This window comes from Epinephelus moara, chromosome 6 (genome assembly GCF_006386435.1).
Source record: "Epinephelus moara isolate mb chromosome 6, YSFRI_EMoa_1.0, whole genome shotgun sequence".
Lineage (NCBI taxonomy): Eukaryota > Metazoa > Chordata > Actinopteri > Perciformes > Serranidae > Epinephelus > Epinephelus moara.
In genome coordinates this window covers 43035974-43051450 of record NC_065511.1, presented here as the reverse complement: position 1 = coordinate 43051450, position 15477 = coordinate 43035974, and the positions used below count along the sequence as shown (strand labels likewise).

Here is a 15477-nt window from a genome sequence, read left to right as displayed (position 1 = left end):
GAGAACACCAGAACTGGCAGGTCCACCATCGGTGCTCCGTTCTCTTCACAGATGAGAGCAGGTTCACACTGAGCACACGTGACAGGCGTGGAAGAGTCTGGAGACGCCGTGGTGAACGTTATGCTGCCTGTGACATCATCCAGCATGACCGGTTTGGTGGTGGGTCAGTGATGGTCTGGGGAGGCAGATCCTTGGAGGGTCACACAGACCTCCATGTCCATGACTGCTGTTAGGTACCAGGATGAAACCCTCAGAGTGACCTAAATCCAACAGAGCACCTATGGGACGTGACGTATCGGTGCATCCAAGGCCACCAAGTACCACCACAGACTGTCCAGGAGCTCACTGTTGCCATGATCCAGGTCTGGGAGGAGATCCATCAGGACACTGAATCCACCAAATCATCAGGAGCATGCTCAGACGTTGTTTGAATCCAGCCCTCAGTGTGCTGATGATTTTGGTTTCCACTGACCGTTGTTACTTCATTTTGTTCTCAACAAACTATACACTGTACATCAGTAAAGATTTTACACTTCAATAATTCGTTCATCAACGTCTGATGTGTGATTTAAGTGTTCCCTTCATTTTTTAGCAGTGTAGTTTGTGTGTCTGACCTTCAGAGGTGTCCCTTGTCCTTTGTCTCCTCTGTAGAGAATAAACTGGTTTTTCTCCAGTGAGCAGTTCACCTCCACCTCATCTTCACCACCGTCACTGAAGTGACCCGTTATACTCTGACAACAGGAGAAATATATATATGTAACTCTCTGACATCATGTTAACATGACAGTATCACATGTTCTGTGTGTTGCCAGCTGGTTAAAGGAACAATCCAACATTTTAGGTTAAATGAAAGACGTGTGTCTGCACTGACCTGAACAAAGTGAGCTTGTTGTGGAGCCGCTCGGTCTTTACAAACATGAACCAGGATTCTCCTCATTTTATCCATGCTGCCACCTCACCTGGCCTCACCTGGATGGGAGGAACAACCAGGAGGTCAGTTTCATCTGTCTGCTCCCACACACTCACTGCTAAAAACATGTTGAGGGTGTTAACCACATTATTTGGTTAGGGCTGGGTAACGCCACTGATTTCCAGAATCAATTCACAAGCTCCTGATTCGATTCGAGGGATATTTCTGTCACAGTATCAATTTTGCTGAGATACCAAAGTGAATCTCAGAGAGCTGAGGCTGTGAATTGTACCATGAACCCTCTGATTAAAAACTGACCCCAAAGCAGTTATGAGTACATTAATGTACTTTTTATTGACCATGAATACACAATAGCAGCAACACAATAAAGTGCAACTCTACAGACTCTACAGTCATTGAGTATTGAGTGACCACAAAAAGATGTACACGTGCTTTCTTTACTGCAGAGGGTTGGTTTTAACGGGGTAAATGTGGTGTCAGGGCAGGACATGATCTGAACAGAGAGAACAACCCTGAGGTCAAAAAATCATCTTCATTTTAAACAATAACATCACCAGCCAGTGTAAGAAGGTGGCTAAACATCATACCCAATGACACATCATCACCACCTGAGGAAAACATCCACTTTGCTGTGATTCTCACAAAGCTTTTGTTGAACCAACTATGACTGAAGAGACCTGATCTAACAGCTGATTGGTTCAGATGTTGACTCTGACCTGATCTAACAGCTGATTGGTTTAGATGTTAGCTCTGACCTGATCTAACAGCTGATTGGTTCAGATGTTGACTCTGACCTGATCTAACAGCTGATTGGTTCAGATGTTGACTCTGACCTGATCTAACAGTTGATTGGTTCAGATGTTGACTCTGACCTGATCTAACAGCTGATTGGTTTAGATGTTTTAGACGTTTTAGATAAACTTTTCACTTTTGAATTTCAGAGATTTAGATTTCATTTGTCTGATTTGAAGGTTTATTCTGTGAACAGAAAACATGTTGTGTGACTGACGGAGTCATTTAGACGTAGTCCACTGTATTAACATCGGACTGTTTTAATTATTGAAGTATTCAGCAACACAGAGTCTCACTTACTGTGAGTCTGAGGCTCCTTTCACACCTGCCCTGTTTGGTTTAGTTCAATCAAACTCAGGTTTGTTTGCCCCCTCAGTGCGGTTCGTTTGTGCAGGTGTGAACACAGCAATCACACTCAGGTGTGCACCAAAACAACCGGACTGAGACCTTCTTGAAGAGGTGGTCTCAGTCTGGTTCCAAAGGAACTCTGGTGCGGTTGGTTTGTGGTGAGAAGGTGTTCCGACCTGGATGTGAAGCAACTGCAGTCACATGACACATTGTTTGGGTTAAACATGAGCATGTTACAGTCCTGGAGGATTATTAATGTGCACCTCCTCCTGTACTGCCTTAATATGCACATTCAGCACATCCAATGCATCAAAACATTGTTTTCTAGTTTTTGCTCACATTTAATTTGTAATATGGTTTAAGGTTGTAACCATTACTTGCTGTCAATGTAGAGCGACTGAGATCAGTTAAAAAACATTAGTCTTTAACATCTGTCAGGTAAAACAATATCTTAGTAGTTTTAGGAGATGTACCGGTGCAAAAACAAGTCTGAGACACTTTGTAATATAAAACTTTAAACTATTTTTAACATGTTGTTTAAATGATCTAAGCAATTAAATACAGACTGTGTGTCCCTCTGCCGACAGTGCTGGAATGTAACTAAGTAAATATTCCTCAAGTATTCAAGTACAAATTTGAGGTACTTCTACTTTGCTTGAGTGTTGTAATGTCCACTAACACTTTCTACTTCAACTCCACTACACTGCAGATGGAGTTATTGTACTTTTTCTTCACTATAGTTAATTTACAAACTAAGATTTTTATGTTCAAACCATGCAAACACACACTAGTGCAGACGAAACCACTAGTTGATTGATTGGAAAATGAATTGGCATAAATTTTGATAACATTTGAATTTATTTTTCATGCAGAAACATTTCATGGTTTCATTGTCTTTGTTGCTGTTACTGTCACAATGTGGTGACAGTATAAAAACAACAAGGATACAGTCTTTGCTATCCACCTTATTCCAACCCCCCATGATCCTTTGTGCAAATTATGTGAACCAAAACCGACGATTTCCAATGGTAACAGTTTGTTTACAGTTTGTTTACAGTACTCTATTCTTCTTCCCAAGTGCAACTGGGAAATAAAACGTGGAACACACCACCTGTTATAGCTCAAACAGGATTATGTGACCATACCTCTGCCATCTCTGACAGCCGTCTCAAAACATTGTTTTTTTTTACTTTTCAACCTAAATTTAGCATCAGACTTCAGTCATAGTGATATAAAGGCCCTGTCCAAATACCCGCACTTGCGCCCTGAGGTCTTCCCTGAAGTGCACTTGCTGAAAGTGCAGTTAGGGGTGTAAGTGCGCAAGGGACCGACGCTGTTTAAAAAGGAGAATTGGGACAGTTGTGTATACGTCACTTCCGTTTGGGTCCAGCTGGTCCGTCTCCTAGGAGACGAAACATGGCGTTAGAGGAAATAACGTTGTTCCCAGCACTGCTGCTGCAAATGATAAACAGATACAATCAGCGAATGATGAGGAGGATTAGGAGCCGCAGGAGAAGGCGGCATCTACATCAGATCCAAGTATTGATGCTGATGCCCAACCAACAGGTAAATTAAATTAAATTTTACTCTTGAGTTTACCTGTTAATAATGTGTATATTAGCTGTAACGTCTTTTTTTACTCTACCGTTAACGTAGCCTAGATTACCGTTATTACTATTAAAACGTTTTTTGCTTGGATAAATCGTGATATAAAATAAACTATAAAGACATACGGTAATAAAATAATAATAATTAAAGACACAATCAAAACTGTAAAGTGATGTGGACTGTCATACAAACCTTCAGTCAACTGTAAACTGTATATTATTTCATAATTAACGCCCTGTCATGTATTATTAAGTCCACACAGCGTGTTGTTTGACGTTATGTTCCTCTAACGGTTGTTGTCAGTCGGAGTTAACGGCTCGCGGACACGTCTGTTACCGTTTGAAGATGGTGAGTTGTACCGGCCAGCTGTGCAGTGTTAGGGCGTCACGGAGGATTCTGGGTAAAATCCTTCAGCGAATGAGGTCTGATGCGCACTTTCGGAAGGGGTGCATTAAGGGCGCAGGTTTGCACCCCTTGATAACAACAGAAGACAATTGGGACACCCTACGCACTTGCGCCCCTTAGCGGGAGCGCGCAATTAAGGGGCACAAGGGTGCAAGTGGGGGTATTTGGACAGGGCCAAAGTAGGAGTAAAAGATTCATGTTTTTATATGATATAAAGGAAGTACGGTAAATCAGTGGCACATTCTCAGCCCTGATGACTAAATACATATTTCAGTTTATTTTCTAATGTGGGGTGAGAACGGAGTCAGACGGGCCTGTCAGTCTACGTGTCATTCTCTTCTGATAATTCTGATTTAATACTTTTTCACTTTGTCTGGTGAAACTCTTGAGGTTTTATTTCTCATATCAATGGTAACCATGGCAACAGGAACAATCCCTTTTTGTTGTGGTCACATGTTCAACACACAGTTGCTGAAAATGTAGCTCAGACTGGTTGTTAGTCGTTACAGACACGGACAGTGCAACAGGTGCCAGAGCGCCACAAAGACATTTTAGAAAATGCTAAGTTAATGTTAGTTAAATATTTGTTAAGAAATAAATCAGTATTTGCTAAACTGAAGGCAAATTACTTTAGAAAAGAGTAGCCAGTGGGACTAACCACAGAGTCTATGGGACTAACTAGCTTACTGCTACTTCTGCTATCTCACAGGAAGTTGTACACATAATCATTTCTACAGTCGTGCCCTCGGGAATAAAGTGGATAGGTGCAATAATAACTGGATTTATATTTTATCATTACTGCTTATCATTTCTGTATTTTATTGCTATTATCACTCGAATCATCGTGTTTCCCTTCTTTCTTTTCTTTCTGCTTTCCCTTGTGTGAGCTGTCAGAGCACTTTGGATCAACTCTGTTTGTGTTTAAGAAGCTATTTAAATAAAGTTGACTTGACTATCTGTGGCAGGCTAATATCGGCCGATATCATCGTCAATGGATATATCGGTCGGGCTCTAAAATTATCCTGAAACAGATGTTTTTAGGATGAGAATAAATTATTATAAGCTAACAACCTGATGTTTGATATTACATCTTCAGTGCAAAGTGTTTATTATACTTTTTACTGATTTAATGACAGTTTATTGGTTAAATTCATCAGTAGTTCATTATTAAGTCACTCGATGTGTTTACATGAATCATACAGCAGCAGTTAACGTGTAGAGACTGACGTTAACTAACTAACTAACTAACTAATGTAAGTTTTCTCAGTCAACAGACCGTCACCAAACCTCAGCAGCTAACTAACTGTAACGTTAGCTAACATTAACCCGTGTTAAAGCTTCATTCAGCGGGAATAAAAAGCTCCGGACACAACAACACTCTATATTTAACCTCCACAGATTTTACTGAGCAGGTTTCCATCTATATAATTTAGATTAACAGCGTCACAAACTGAGCACAAAGAGGAGAAACCTACTCACAGACAGGAAACAGCAGCTAGCGTCCTTTAGCTCATCTCTGCCGGGTTCTACATCCGGTTACAGATTTCAAAATAAAAGCCAGCAGCTCTCAGGGACAATCCGTTTTTGTTTTTCTTTTGTTGTTTTGTTTTTGATCGTTTGTTTTGTGTTGTTTTGTTTTGTAATAATTGAATTAATTTATTAAGCTGCACATTTGCTGGCTCACCATCTCAAATATAATCCAGGGTGCTGGGAATATGTGGTGTCACTTTATTATTATTTCTTTATTACTTCCTGACATTTCTAAACTCCTCTATTCACCAATAACTGGGAAAATAACCTTTAAATGCAGCATTAGACTGATTACTCCATAAACATGATATGACGCTTTTCTCCTTCTCTAAAATAATCCAACAACTGCTGATTAAACAGCATCATCACTACACAGGTGTGTCTCTGGATGGTCACAATAAAAGCTCACTCTAAAATGTGACGTTTGATCACACAACACAACCACACAGGTATCACAAGTTTTGAGGGAGCGTGTTGTTGGCGTGCTGACTGCAGGAGCATCCACCAGAGCTGTTTCCTGTCAACTGAGTGTTCATTTCATGACTATAAGTCGTCTCCAGTGTCATTTATGTAAAGCTGTGAGACAGGTGCGCTGTCAGAGGCCCCTGAACAGAGCCTCCACATGTAAATAGTTTTCTTTGGCTGAACTATAAAAACAGCAGTTTGAGTCAATAAAGATATTCAGTTTAACCATTAACTGAAGATTCTGACAAACAAAAGACGATCACAATTGTTGATTTTCTGTTGATCAATAAAATAAACTTTGAGTGAGAACAAACAAAGCTGAAAAATAAATCTTCAATTTATTGAATAAATCATTGTAAACAGAGAGAAAAGCTTAAGGAACAAAAACAGCCTCACAGTGCAAACGTCATCTCATCTCCAAACTCAGTGGCTCTAGTTTTGGGGAATATTCACATATTTTCATCAGGTAACAATAAAACTGTCAACACATGATTTTTATTCAGTTTGTTGGGATAAAAAATGTTTTAGTGTGGTTTGGTTATTTAGTAAAGTGCTCACAGTTTGGGATCGGTACATTTCAGATGTAAACACAACATTAAAGTGTACACAAGTCCCTTTATACGTTTGTTTTTGTTGGTCAAAATGTGTTTGATCAATGTTGTGCGTTAAAGACATCTCCCCAGTACTGCAGCTAATGCTTTAGTGATGAGACATAATGACAGTGGTGACTTTACCAGCCTGATTGTAGCTTTATTTTGATTTATTTTCACCTGATTTAATAAAAATGAATGTATGACAGATACATGCACAGTGACACGTAGGTTATTTTCAACTCTTGTAAATTCACACACCTTCTGAGCAGCTACTAAACAGCAGCTGTAAATACGCCCCGTTGAGATACTGGCTCAAAGTCACCAAACTCCCTTTAAAAATGTGCCCGTTTAATTTTTCCTTTCTCTGGACAAACACCAGATCACCTGTAAAAATCTTTCAGCGAGTCAGTTTTTACTTTTAGTGTCTTCTGCTGAATTCAGCATCAAAATATCACAAATTAAGTTTCAGTTATTTGAACAAACGTCCATCTTCACGATCTGATTCCTGCTGTTTGGAAACATTGTACCTCAGTTTGTTGAGGGCTGACTCTGCGTGAGTTACAACTCCTGACATAAACACAAAGTAGAGTCTGTACCATCTGCTCCACATTTAAACACAGTCAAAACTTTAGGATATTAACCCTTAGATGTCCCAGAATGCAGCGTAACATAGTGAATATTGTGACCCCTGTCAAAGTGACACAGCAGCAAAAAAAACGATGAAGAGCAGAAAAGAGAGAAACAGCTGATTATCGATTACAGCGACAGCAGAGTTACAGTATGATGGGACTCTGTCAGAGGGTTACTGTAGCAGTATTAGTGGTATTCAGAGGTTTTGTCCTCCTCTCTCAGGGTGAGTTTGGAGGCGATGTAGATATGTCCTCTCCACTGCCCAACAAGGCGTCGTCGCTGCCGAGCCCTGACGCTGCACCGGACAGCAGAGCCCTGTCGTCCTCGACCTCCACCTGGAAGTCAAACAAAAACTCATCATTATCATCAGATGTTAAACTGCTCAGTGGTGGTCGCTCCCATTCAGTGAGAGACAGATTAAAAACATCCATTCATACATTTTCTGTAACCTCTCATCCTGTTGGGGCTCGTCAGAGGGGGTGCAGTGCAGTCCCCCCAAAAAGATTCATGAAATCCTTCTCATGTCTTCACATTTTTAATACTTTTGAAAGATTTATTTAAGACATTTTAATTCTAAGGAAGTCTTATTTTTAGATCAATGATTCACTTCCTTTTAAGAGTTTTTAAGGATCAGAGGGAACCCTGAGCTGAACGGTCTCTTCCTTTCACAGAGAGAAGAAATGTTAACATCCGCCATGTTTTTTCACGATGTGCACATTTCTGCAGTAAAATGAAGGAAAATCAGCGGCTGTCCGGAAAGTCGAAACAACACATGTAAAGTTGCTGTACACTAAAATGTCTCACCATGAATGGGACGTAGTGGTCGCGGCGCATGAGGGCTCTGGTGGAGAAAACACAGGTGGTGATGGTGACACAAACCTGGAGGACGAGCAGCACCAGGAGGAGGCCAAGAGGTCCGAACACACTTACCTGAAACATCCAGAAACAAACACAGACTCAGAAACACGTCATCATGTTTTTATTTCATTGTTACATGAGTCGATGCGACGTCACCCAGAGAAACAAGGGAACCTTTAAACAGCGCAGTTTGTGTTTCATCTGAAATCTGTACCTAATAAACATTTAAACTTGTTTTTGCTCTCATTTTTTCACAGGTTTAAGTTGAAGATCTAAAACTTTTTCTACACTTCACTTCTGTTAATCTAAAATGTGTTTTTCAGCCCTGTGGAGAAACTGTAATAATAATAATAATAATAACAATAATAATAATGATGTTAAAACATGGAGCTGAGGTCACAGTGATACACTTACATCCACCATGTCCACTTTATTGATGCAGTCATGCAGTTGTTGATCTGTGGGCATGAAGCCTTCACGGGTGACTGAAAGACACAAGGCTTCAGAGACGGAGCGAGAAGCCAGCAGCCAGCAGACGTAGGCCACGCCCAGCAGGCCGAACAGGACGCTGATCCCGTTCCACACCAGACACACCCAGACCTGAACCCAGAGCACACACACAATCTTTCTAATCCTTTTTGAATCTTACAACATTTGATTCAATTCAATTTCATTTATAAAGCCAAATATTATAAATTACAGTTTGCCACAGTTTGAAGAGTCATAAAATCGTGTCGTGACCTGACCATGATACTCTACATGTTGGTCCCCACCAATCATCCCCAGGCGTCTTTCACAACATGTGTGATGTCATCGGGTTATTTTTGTCCTATATCTATTACTTTTACTATTATTTCAGTCACTGTGTCTGTTCATGTTCCAGCTGAACTGTTACTGTAGTAACAGTCACTGAATCCTCCACAGGAAGTTCCTGCAAAAGTTTCACAATAAAAGCCTTTTTAGAAAATGAAGGGATTCTCTCAAGTGAAGTTATAAGGGGCTTTTAATTTGAACTGATACAGGAAGTGTCGAGTTTGAAATGACGGCATGATGCATTCAATTTAATGGGATGCAAACTAAAACCAGAATGAGAAATGAGGCTGTGTGTTTGAGATGCAGCTGGTAGCCTCTGCAGCTGTGCTGAGTAAAGGCCCAGACACTATCTGTGAGTTTGATTCCTTTATATCCTCCATTATGAAGAAAGAACATTCTTTGCTAGCTTGATGCTAATGGCAGTACTCAGCAGGTTGATAAAGTGCCTCTGCTGTTTCCTTTTTACTCTGTGTGCTAATGTCCCTACAGGAAATATCTAAAAGGCTGGGCTGTTGTTGTCGCACAGTTTCCACGGCAGCAGATCGCTCTGTGTTCCTATTGGTCAAAGTGACGGCTGTGGCGGGAGAAGTCATGGAAGACATAAGGAAAATCAAACACGCTAGACTTTCTGTCGGGACATTGTGAGGCGTCCCAGATGTGGCGTCGGTTGTCGTCTACTATGACACACTACAGGAGATAAGACAATAGATGATCTCATACAACACTCATTGTCGTTCATGATCAAAGCCAACAATGTACGACGCCACGTCGGGCTATAATCGGGCTGATTTCATGTAGTGTGTACCCGGCATTCAACATATTCGAGATGTGCTTCTGGAAGTTAAGATCAGCGTCTAAAATCACACCCATGTTTTTGACATGCTGACATGGTTTTACAGACAGGAGAGTTAACAGAGATTAAATTTCATTCCTCAAAGTCTTTGGTCCAACTGACAGAATCTCTGTTTTGCTATGATCAAGCTGAAAAAAATTCTTCACCATCCAAGTCCAAATTAAACAACAAAGGACCTAGAACTGACCCCTGAGGGACTCCACATGGAACCAACCTCATCAGATTTACAATTAGTGACAGACACAGAGAACGATCTTCCTGAGAGTAATGAAGGAAACCACTTTAGAACAGTGACTTAAAGGCCGACACAGTGTTCAAGGCACTGAAGAGGAATAACACGGTCCACAGTGTCGAGTGCTGCACTGAGGTCGAGGAGTACCAGACCAAAAACATTATGACTGTCAGTGCAAGATCATTAACAACTCTGACCAGGGATGACCAGCTCTGAGGAGGATCCAGGACTGATGGTCCTTTTAACTTTCACTCCTCTCAGCAGACTTTCAGACTGCACATCATTTTAATTCAAACAGGTTCATCATCTTATCTGTGACGAGATGACGAGTAACAGCTCACCCGTCGGGCTGAAGTCCGTTTCCCCGCAGCTATGGACAGAGAGCCGGAGACCATGAACTGAACGACAGCAGAGAGAAAAGTTTAATCATATTTTCAGACCAGGTTCTGACAGTTATTGATCAGTGATCGAGGGGAGAGTAAAGTCTGCGTACAGTGACGGCGAGGCAGAGTGGAGCGTGGAGCATCAGGAACGGTGAGAAGATGGCAGTCAGACTGAAGAGGATACACATCAAGCCGATGAAGATCTGAACTACCTGAAAACACACACAGTTCTCTGTTAACACACAAACACACACACACACACACAGCCACTGTGGTGGATGAAGAACTCAGATCAGCTTTAGTATAAGTAAAAATACTCAGTGTCCTGCGTTCAGAATTCTGCAACTCTCTAAAAAGCTTTGAACAGATCAGACAGACAGGTCTCTCTGACAGACAGGTCTCTCTGACAGAAAGGTCTCTCTGACAGACAGGTCTCTCTGACAGAAAGGTCTCTCTGACAGAAAGGTCTCTCTGACAGACAGGTCTCTCTGACAGAAAGGTCTCTCTGACAGAAAGCCCCGAAGGCTAACTTTATCCCATGTGCTGTTTCCTGTGTTAGTGGAGTCAGTTTAAAGACAACTTTACTGTTCTGTGTCTCTGCTGCAGCGCCACCTGCTGACTAACTCAGATAACTAACTTCCTGTTGCTGTAACCAGCATGCACCTGTCTCTGTAACCCCACCCGTCTACCCCCCACCCCCCACCTCCACCTCCACCTGACGTCACTACAGAGAGAAGACAGAGGAACAAACTTAGAACTGCTTTGGATCAGTTCATGTCAGTGTCTCACCCCGAGGCCGTTCGGCTGTCCCCGCAGGAAGATGGCTGTCATGTCGTCCACCTTGGCTGGGCGGGCAGTGGGTGTGTTTTTTTTTACTGGGGGCGGGGCCTGTACTGTGGCACTGGCTGGGGCGGTGGCTGGGGTGGTGGCGGCGGAGGCGGGAGGAGAACTCTGGAGAGGGATGCCGCCTTCATCCTGAGGGATGACCTGAGTGACGATCACCACTCCACCGACCTTGGTGATGGACGTGGACGTCATGGTAGAGGTCAGAGGTCACAAGAGGTCAGAGAGCGCAGACTGTGTCCAGAAGAACAGAGAGAGAAGAGAGAGATCAACTACAAGTCCCAGGGTGCACTGCTGTGAGAGCTGTCCAATCAGAGAGCTTAAGACTCTGATGGAGAGGTCGATCAGTAGAAACAAAAACGAGAGACATTTTATTTCTGTGGGTCACTTTTAGATTTGAGATCAGTTCAGATTCGTCACAGAAAGAACAATAAACAAAGAACAGTTGCATCAAGTAAAGACACTGGAGTCACCGCCCTGTGGTTTATGACTGGAGTTATGGCCCAAAACAAATTTTGTGAGGTCACAGTGACCTTTGACCTTCAACCACAAAACTCTAGTCAGTTTATTCTTCAGTCCAAGTGGACGTTTGTGTCAAATTTAATGAAATTCACTTTAGGTGTTCTTGAGATGTTCACGAGAATGAGACAGATCCAAGGTCACACTGACATTGACATTTGACCACTGTTAGCCAATCAGGTCATTGTTGAGTGAATGTTTGTACCAAATATGAAGACATTCTTGAGATATTGCTTTCATAAGAATGAGATGGATTCAATGACACAGCGACCTTGACCTCTGACCTTTGACCACCAAAAAGCTAATCAGTTCATCCTCAAGTCCAAGTCAACCTGTGAAATTCCCTCAAGGAGTTCTTGAGATATCGCAATTATGAGAATAAGACAGATGAGGTCACAGTGACCTTTGACCTTTGACAACCAAAACCTTATCAGTTCATCTTGAGTCCAGGTCGACGTTTGTGCCAAATTTGAATACATTCCCTTAACAAAACATACAGAGCACACAGACATGGCTCCAGGTCCCCTCCCATTTAATTCTTCACTGCTCTCCTGCTCTTGTCTCACAATTACGCACCTGGCTGGAAAGGGGGCGGGGCTATGCACGTTTGTATCTCGACAACGATTGGTTATCTGGCTTTTTGATGTAGAGACAGGATTAATCTCTTACTGGGTTGTATTGCAGAATTGCAGTACTGAACCACTTCACTTTTGTCACAGCTTTTGATTTACAACAAACACAATCTAAAGTCATTTTCACCACGTGGGACCTTTAAAGGTTCTGTATAGAGATGCATAATAATATCGGCACGTCATCAGTATCGGCTGATATCAGCTTTAAAATGAACGATCAGAAACAGCCAACGTGCAATGACTGAATATCACAGACACTGAACAGTATTTCATGTCTCCATCTGCTGGTGGGCCGTCATGATGAGAGTATGTATGTATAATATGATGTTAATTCCACTACAGAAGAGACTTGATCACTAAAATTAGGTGGAGGAAAAGTGCATATATAGGTATCGGTTATCGGTTACATATCAGCATATCGGCAAGAATCTAATATGGTGCATCACTAATTTTATGGTATAAAACTTGAGTAAATGAAGTGGTGATATGTTCGACCGCTGCACATCACACCGTATCAGTATTGAACTGATGGACCATCAGCTCTGCAGGGTCTCTGTTATAAGAAGAAACTGTTCATGCAGTGAAACATGCTGTCATCAAAATTCACCCACCAAAATCAACACATGACGTCATTCTCTTGCTTTTTGACCCTGTGAACAAACAAACCCACTGCACAGTGTTTCTGTATTTAACCGCACAGATATTACAGATGACATTTAAATCAAACTGCTACAGCTGAAATACAGTTTACAGTTACAGTTTTCACATCATGTCAAATGAAACTGAGCCGCCCTGCTTTAACACCTACGTAAATACTCCATTAGGAAGCTGTTGCTGGGATTAAAATCCTTCCACTGATTTAAATATTCTCATTATATTATAATACATGCGCCGAATTTATCCGGAGAGCCTCTGGATTCATGTGAGCTCTTTAAACTTTCTCCAGCAGGTTTCCACTTCTCCTGGTGAGCTCAGATATGTTAAATCCACTAAATCTTAAATGGAGTCTGGTGTGGAGATCTACACCGCACAAACAGGAAGTGCTAATTCTCAGGAATTATTGGGTTGTTGTTTTTTTACTTTAAAGTTGAATGTTGTTGTGTCTTTAACATCACACAGATGTTTTAAAGGAGACTTTACATCTGTATTTATTCTGATATTAAAATAACAGCAGGACAAACAGGCCGCTGCAGCGAGCCGTGACTGTTCGCTAACATTAACGATGAATCAGGAAATGTTTGTGACGCATCAGATCAAATTATTCTCACGGCCGAAAGTAAAACTATAACCTTAAATATCTTTAAATGTGACTGTCTGATTAAATTAAAGGAGTTTACCTGCAGGTGAGTTCGTAGTTTTCAGGCGGAGATGTGGAAGTTTTTCTGAAATGAACTTGAATGAACTTTTCTGACCAAGCTGATGTGATGCTGCCTTCAGGGGCTCAGTGTAAACTCGGAAATCTGACAAACCTGCCAAACACGTTACTTTCGAGCGGAAAACAGCAGCAACAACAAAAAGATATCACAGCAAACAAACAAAAAGATTACTTTTATTTTGTCTACATAAAACAACACAATTACTAGATTTACTGTTTATCATTTGAGCAATAAAAACATATAATATTAACATAAAAAATACACTTTATCTACACAGAAAAGACACATAACTTATCAGAATCAAAAATAAAAATTGTGATCTGTTACAGCCACTCTGATGTCAGGCAGAGAGAATTATACAACTAATAGAACTATAGAAACAAGAAGTCTGTAAAAACTTAGGTTAAAAAAGCATTATTCTTCAATTTTCACTCCACTATGTAAAATATTTAATAATTTAAAATATGTGTAATATGTTGGGTATGTAAATGTGTAAAAAATATATATGTGCCTTATGCTACATTACTATGTATAAAAGTAGCGTGTACAAACAGCATTATGCTACAATGCACAACACAATGTATATGTAATAAAAATAAGAATACGAATTACACACAATATGTGTGTCAATATTAAATATTGCTGAGAATGACTCAGGACACTGACAGATGTTGCACAGCTGAATAAGTGCGCAGAGTGTTACTGTGATTATTGCACCAGTTGTTGTAAAGTTAAGACAGTGTTACAGAGAATTATTGTACCTTTCAGTTCCTGTTGTACAGCTGCAGTATGATATCTGTTAATGTTCTGTTTCTCACCATTAAAACTCATCATCGTAATGTTTGATTAATTTTCCCCCAGGTCGTATTTAACAAGGAAATCCTACATAAAATGTGACGTCGTCACACTGTGATTTAGGTTTGGTCTTCTTGTAAGCCTGCACAGGTTTCTGCCCTCACATTCACTTTTTTATTTTTTATTCCATTTTGTTTTGTATTTATGTTTGTGAAACAAATATAAACAAATAAATAAAATAAACTGTGATTCTGAGCTTCAAACTGCTACTTGCAATTAAAAAAATTGGAAGTGGGACTCCGGGATTATGATTTCTCCGATTACACATGAAGGCATCATATGAATTACCCACCATCATCACTTCCAAGAATCCAACTTCTTTGTTTACTGACACATCTGAAACCAACTGTTCTTTATTTATTTAACCCTTTATGATCTGGATCGACTTCCGGTTGAAAGACAACGAAACAGATCTGATGTTCTGATGCTTCTCTGAACCACTGACACAAACACACTCTCTGCCTTCCTGTTTTCATTTCAGGTTTCTGCCATATGGCCCAATACTTTTGATTATATATGTATTATCTTACATTCTTTATGGACTTCCTGCCAAACTATTCTTACACGAGTCGGAAGATGATTTATAACACTCTTATTATACATTTTTATTGGTTGTGTGAGAGCTTCATGTTTCCTGCTGCGTTCAGGCACCTTTCACAAAAATCTTTTAAACTTCAGCAAACTGGTTTCATTTATTTACATAATGATAAAAAGCAAAAAGCAACTTGGAAAAAAACGTCACGCAAAAACTGCAAGAAGTCAGCAAAAGGTGACAAGAAACATGCAAATGTATATTTATATTTATTATTAA

General features: G+C 40.6%; 1 protein-coding gene and 1 long non-coding RNA gene across 2 annotated transcripts; both read right to left on the bottom strand.

The window, feature by feature from the left end:
• Nucleotides 1-619: 619 nt before the first annotated feature.
• Nucleotides 620-5618, bottom strand: LOC126391828 (uncharacterized). Its single transcript, XR_007570123.1, has 3 exons — nucleotides 5564-5618; nucleotides 872-969; nucleotides 620-731 (listed from the first exon to the last, which is right to left on the bottom strand). It is a non-coding gene; the product is annotated as an uncharacterized LOC126391828 (long non-coding RNA).
• A 780-nt stretch (nucleotides 5619-6398) lies between these two features.
• On the bottom strand, nucleotides 6399-13876 carry si:dkey-7j14.6 (uncharacterized protein LOC556585 homolog). Its single transcript, XM_050047176.1, has 7 exons — nucleotides 13773-13876; nucleotides 11231-11518; nucleotides 10552-10653; nucleotides 10400-10456; nucleotides 8575-8760; nucleotides 8107-8232; nucleotides 6399-7637 (listed from the first exon to the last, which is right to left on the bottom strand). Exons 2-7 carry the CDS (start codon nucleotides 11477-11479, stop codon nucleotides 7521-7523), a joined length of 837 nt encoding a protein of 278 aa, XP_049903133.1. The 5' UTR covers nucleotides 11480-11518; nucleotides 13773-13876; the 3' UTR covers nucleotides 6399-7520.
• Nucleotides 13877-15477: the final 1601 nt, after the last annotated feature.

Coding starts and splice junctions, on each gene's coding strand:
- si:dkey-7j14.6 (XM_050047176.1), bottom strand. CDS start 11,479: ATGACGTCCACGTCCATCACCAAGGTCGGTGGAGTGGTGATCGTCACT. Junction 8,761..10,399: donor AACGGACTTCAGCCCGACGG/GTGAGCTGTTAC, acceptor CTCTGGGTTCAG/GTCTGGGTGTGTCTGGTGTG. Junction 8,233..8,574: donor ATAAAGTGGACATGGTGGAT/GTAAGTGTATCA, acceptor TGGATGTTTCAG/GTAAGTGTGTTCGGACCTCT.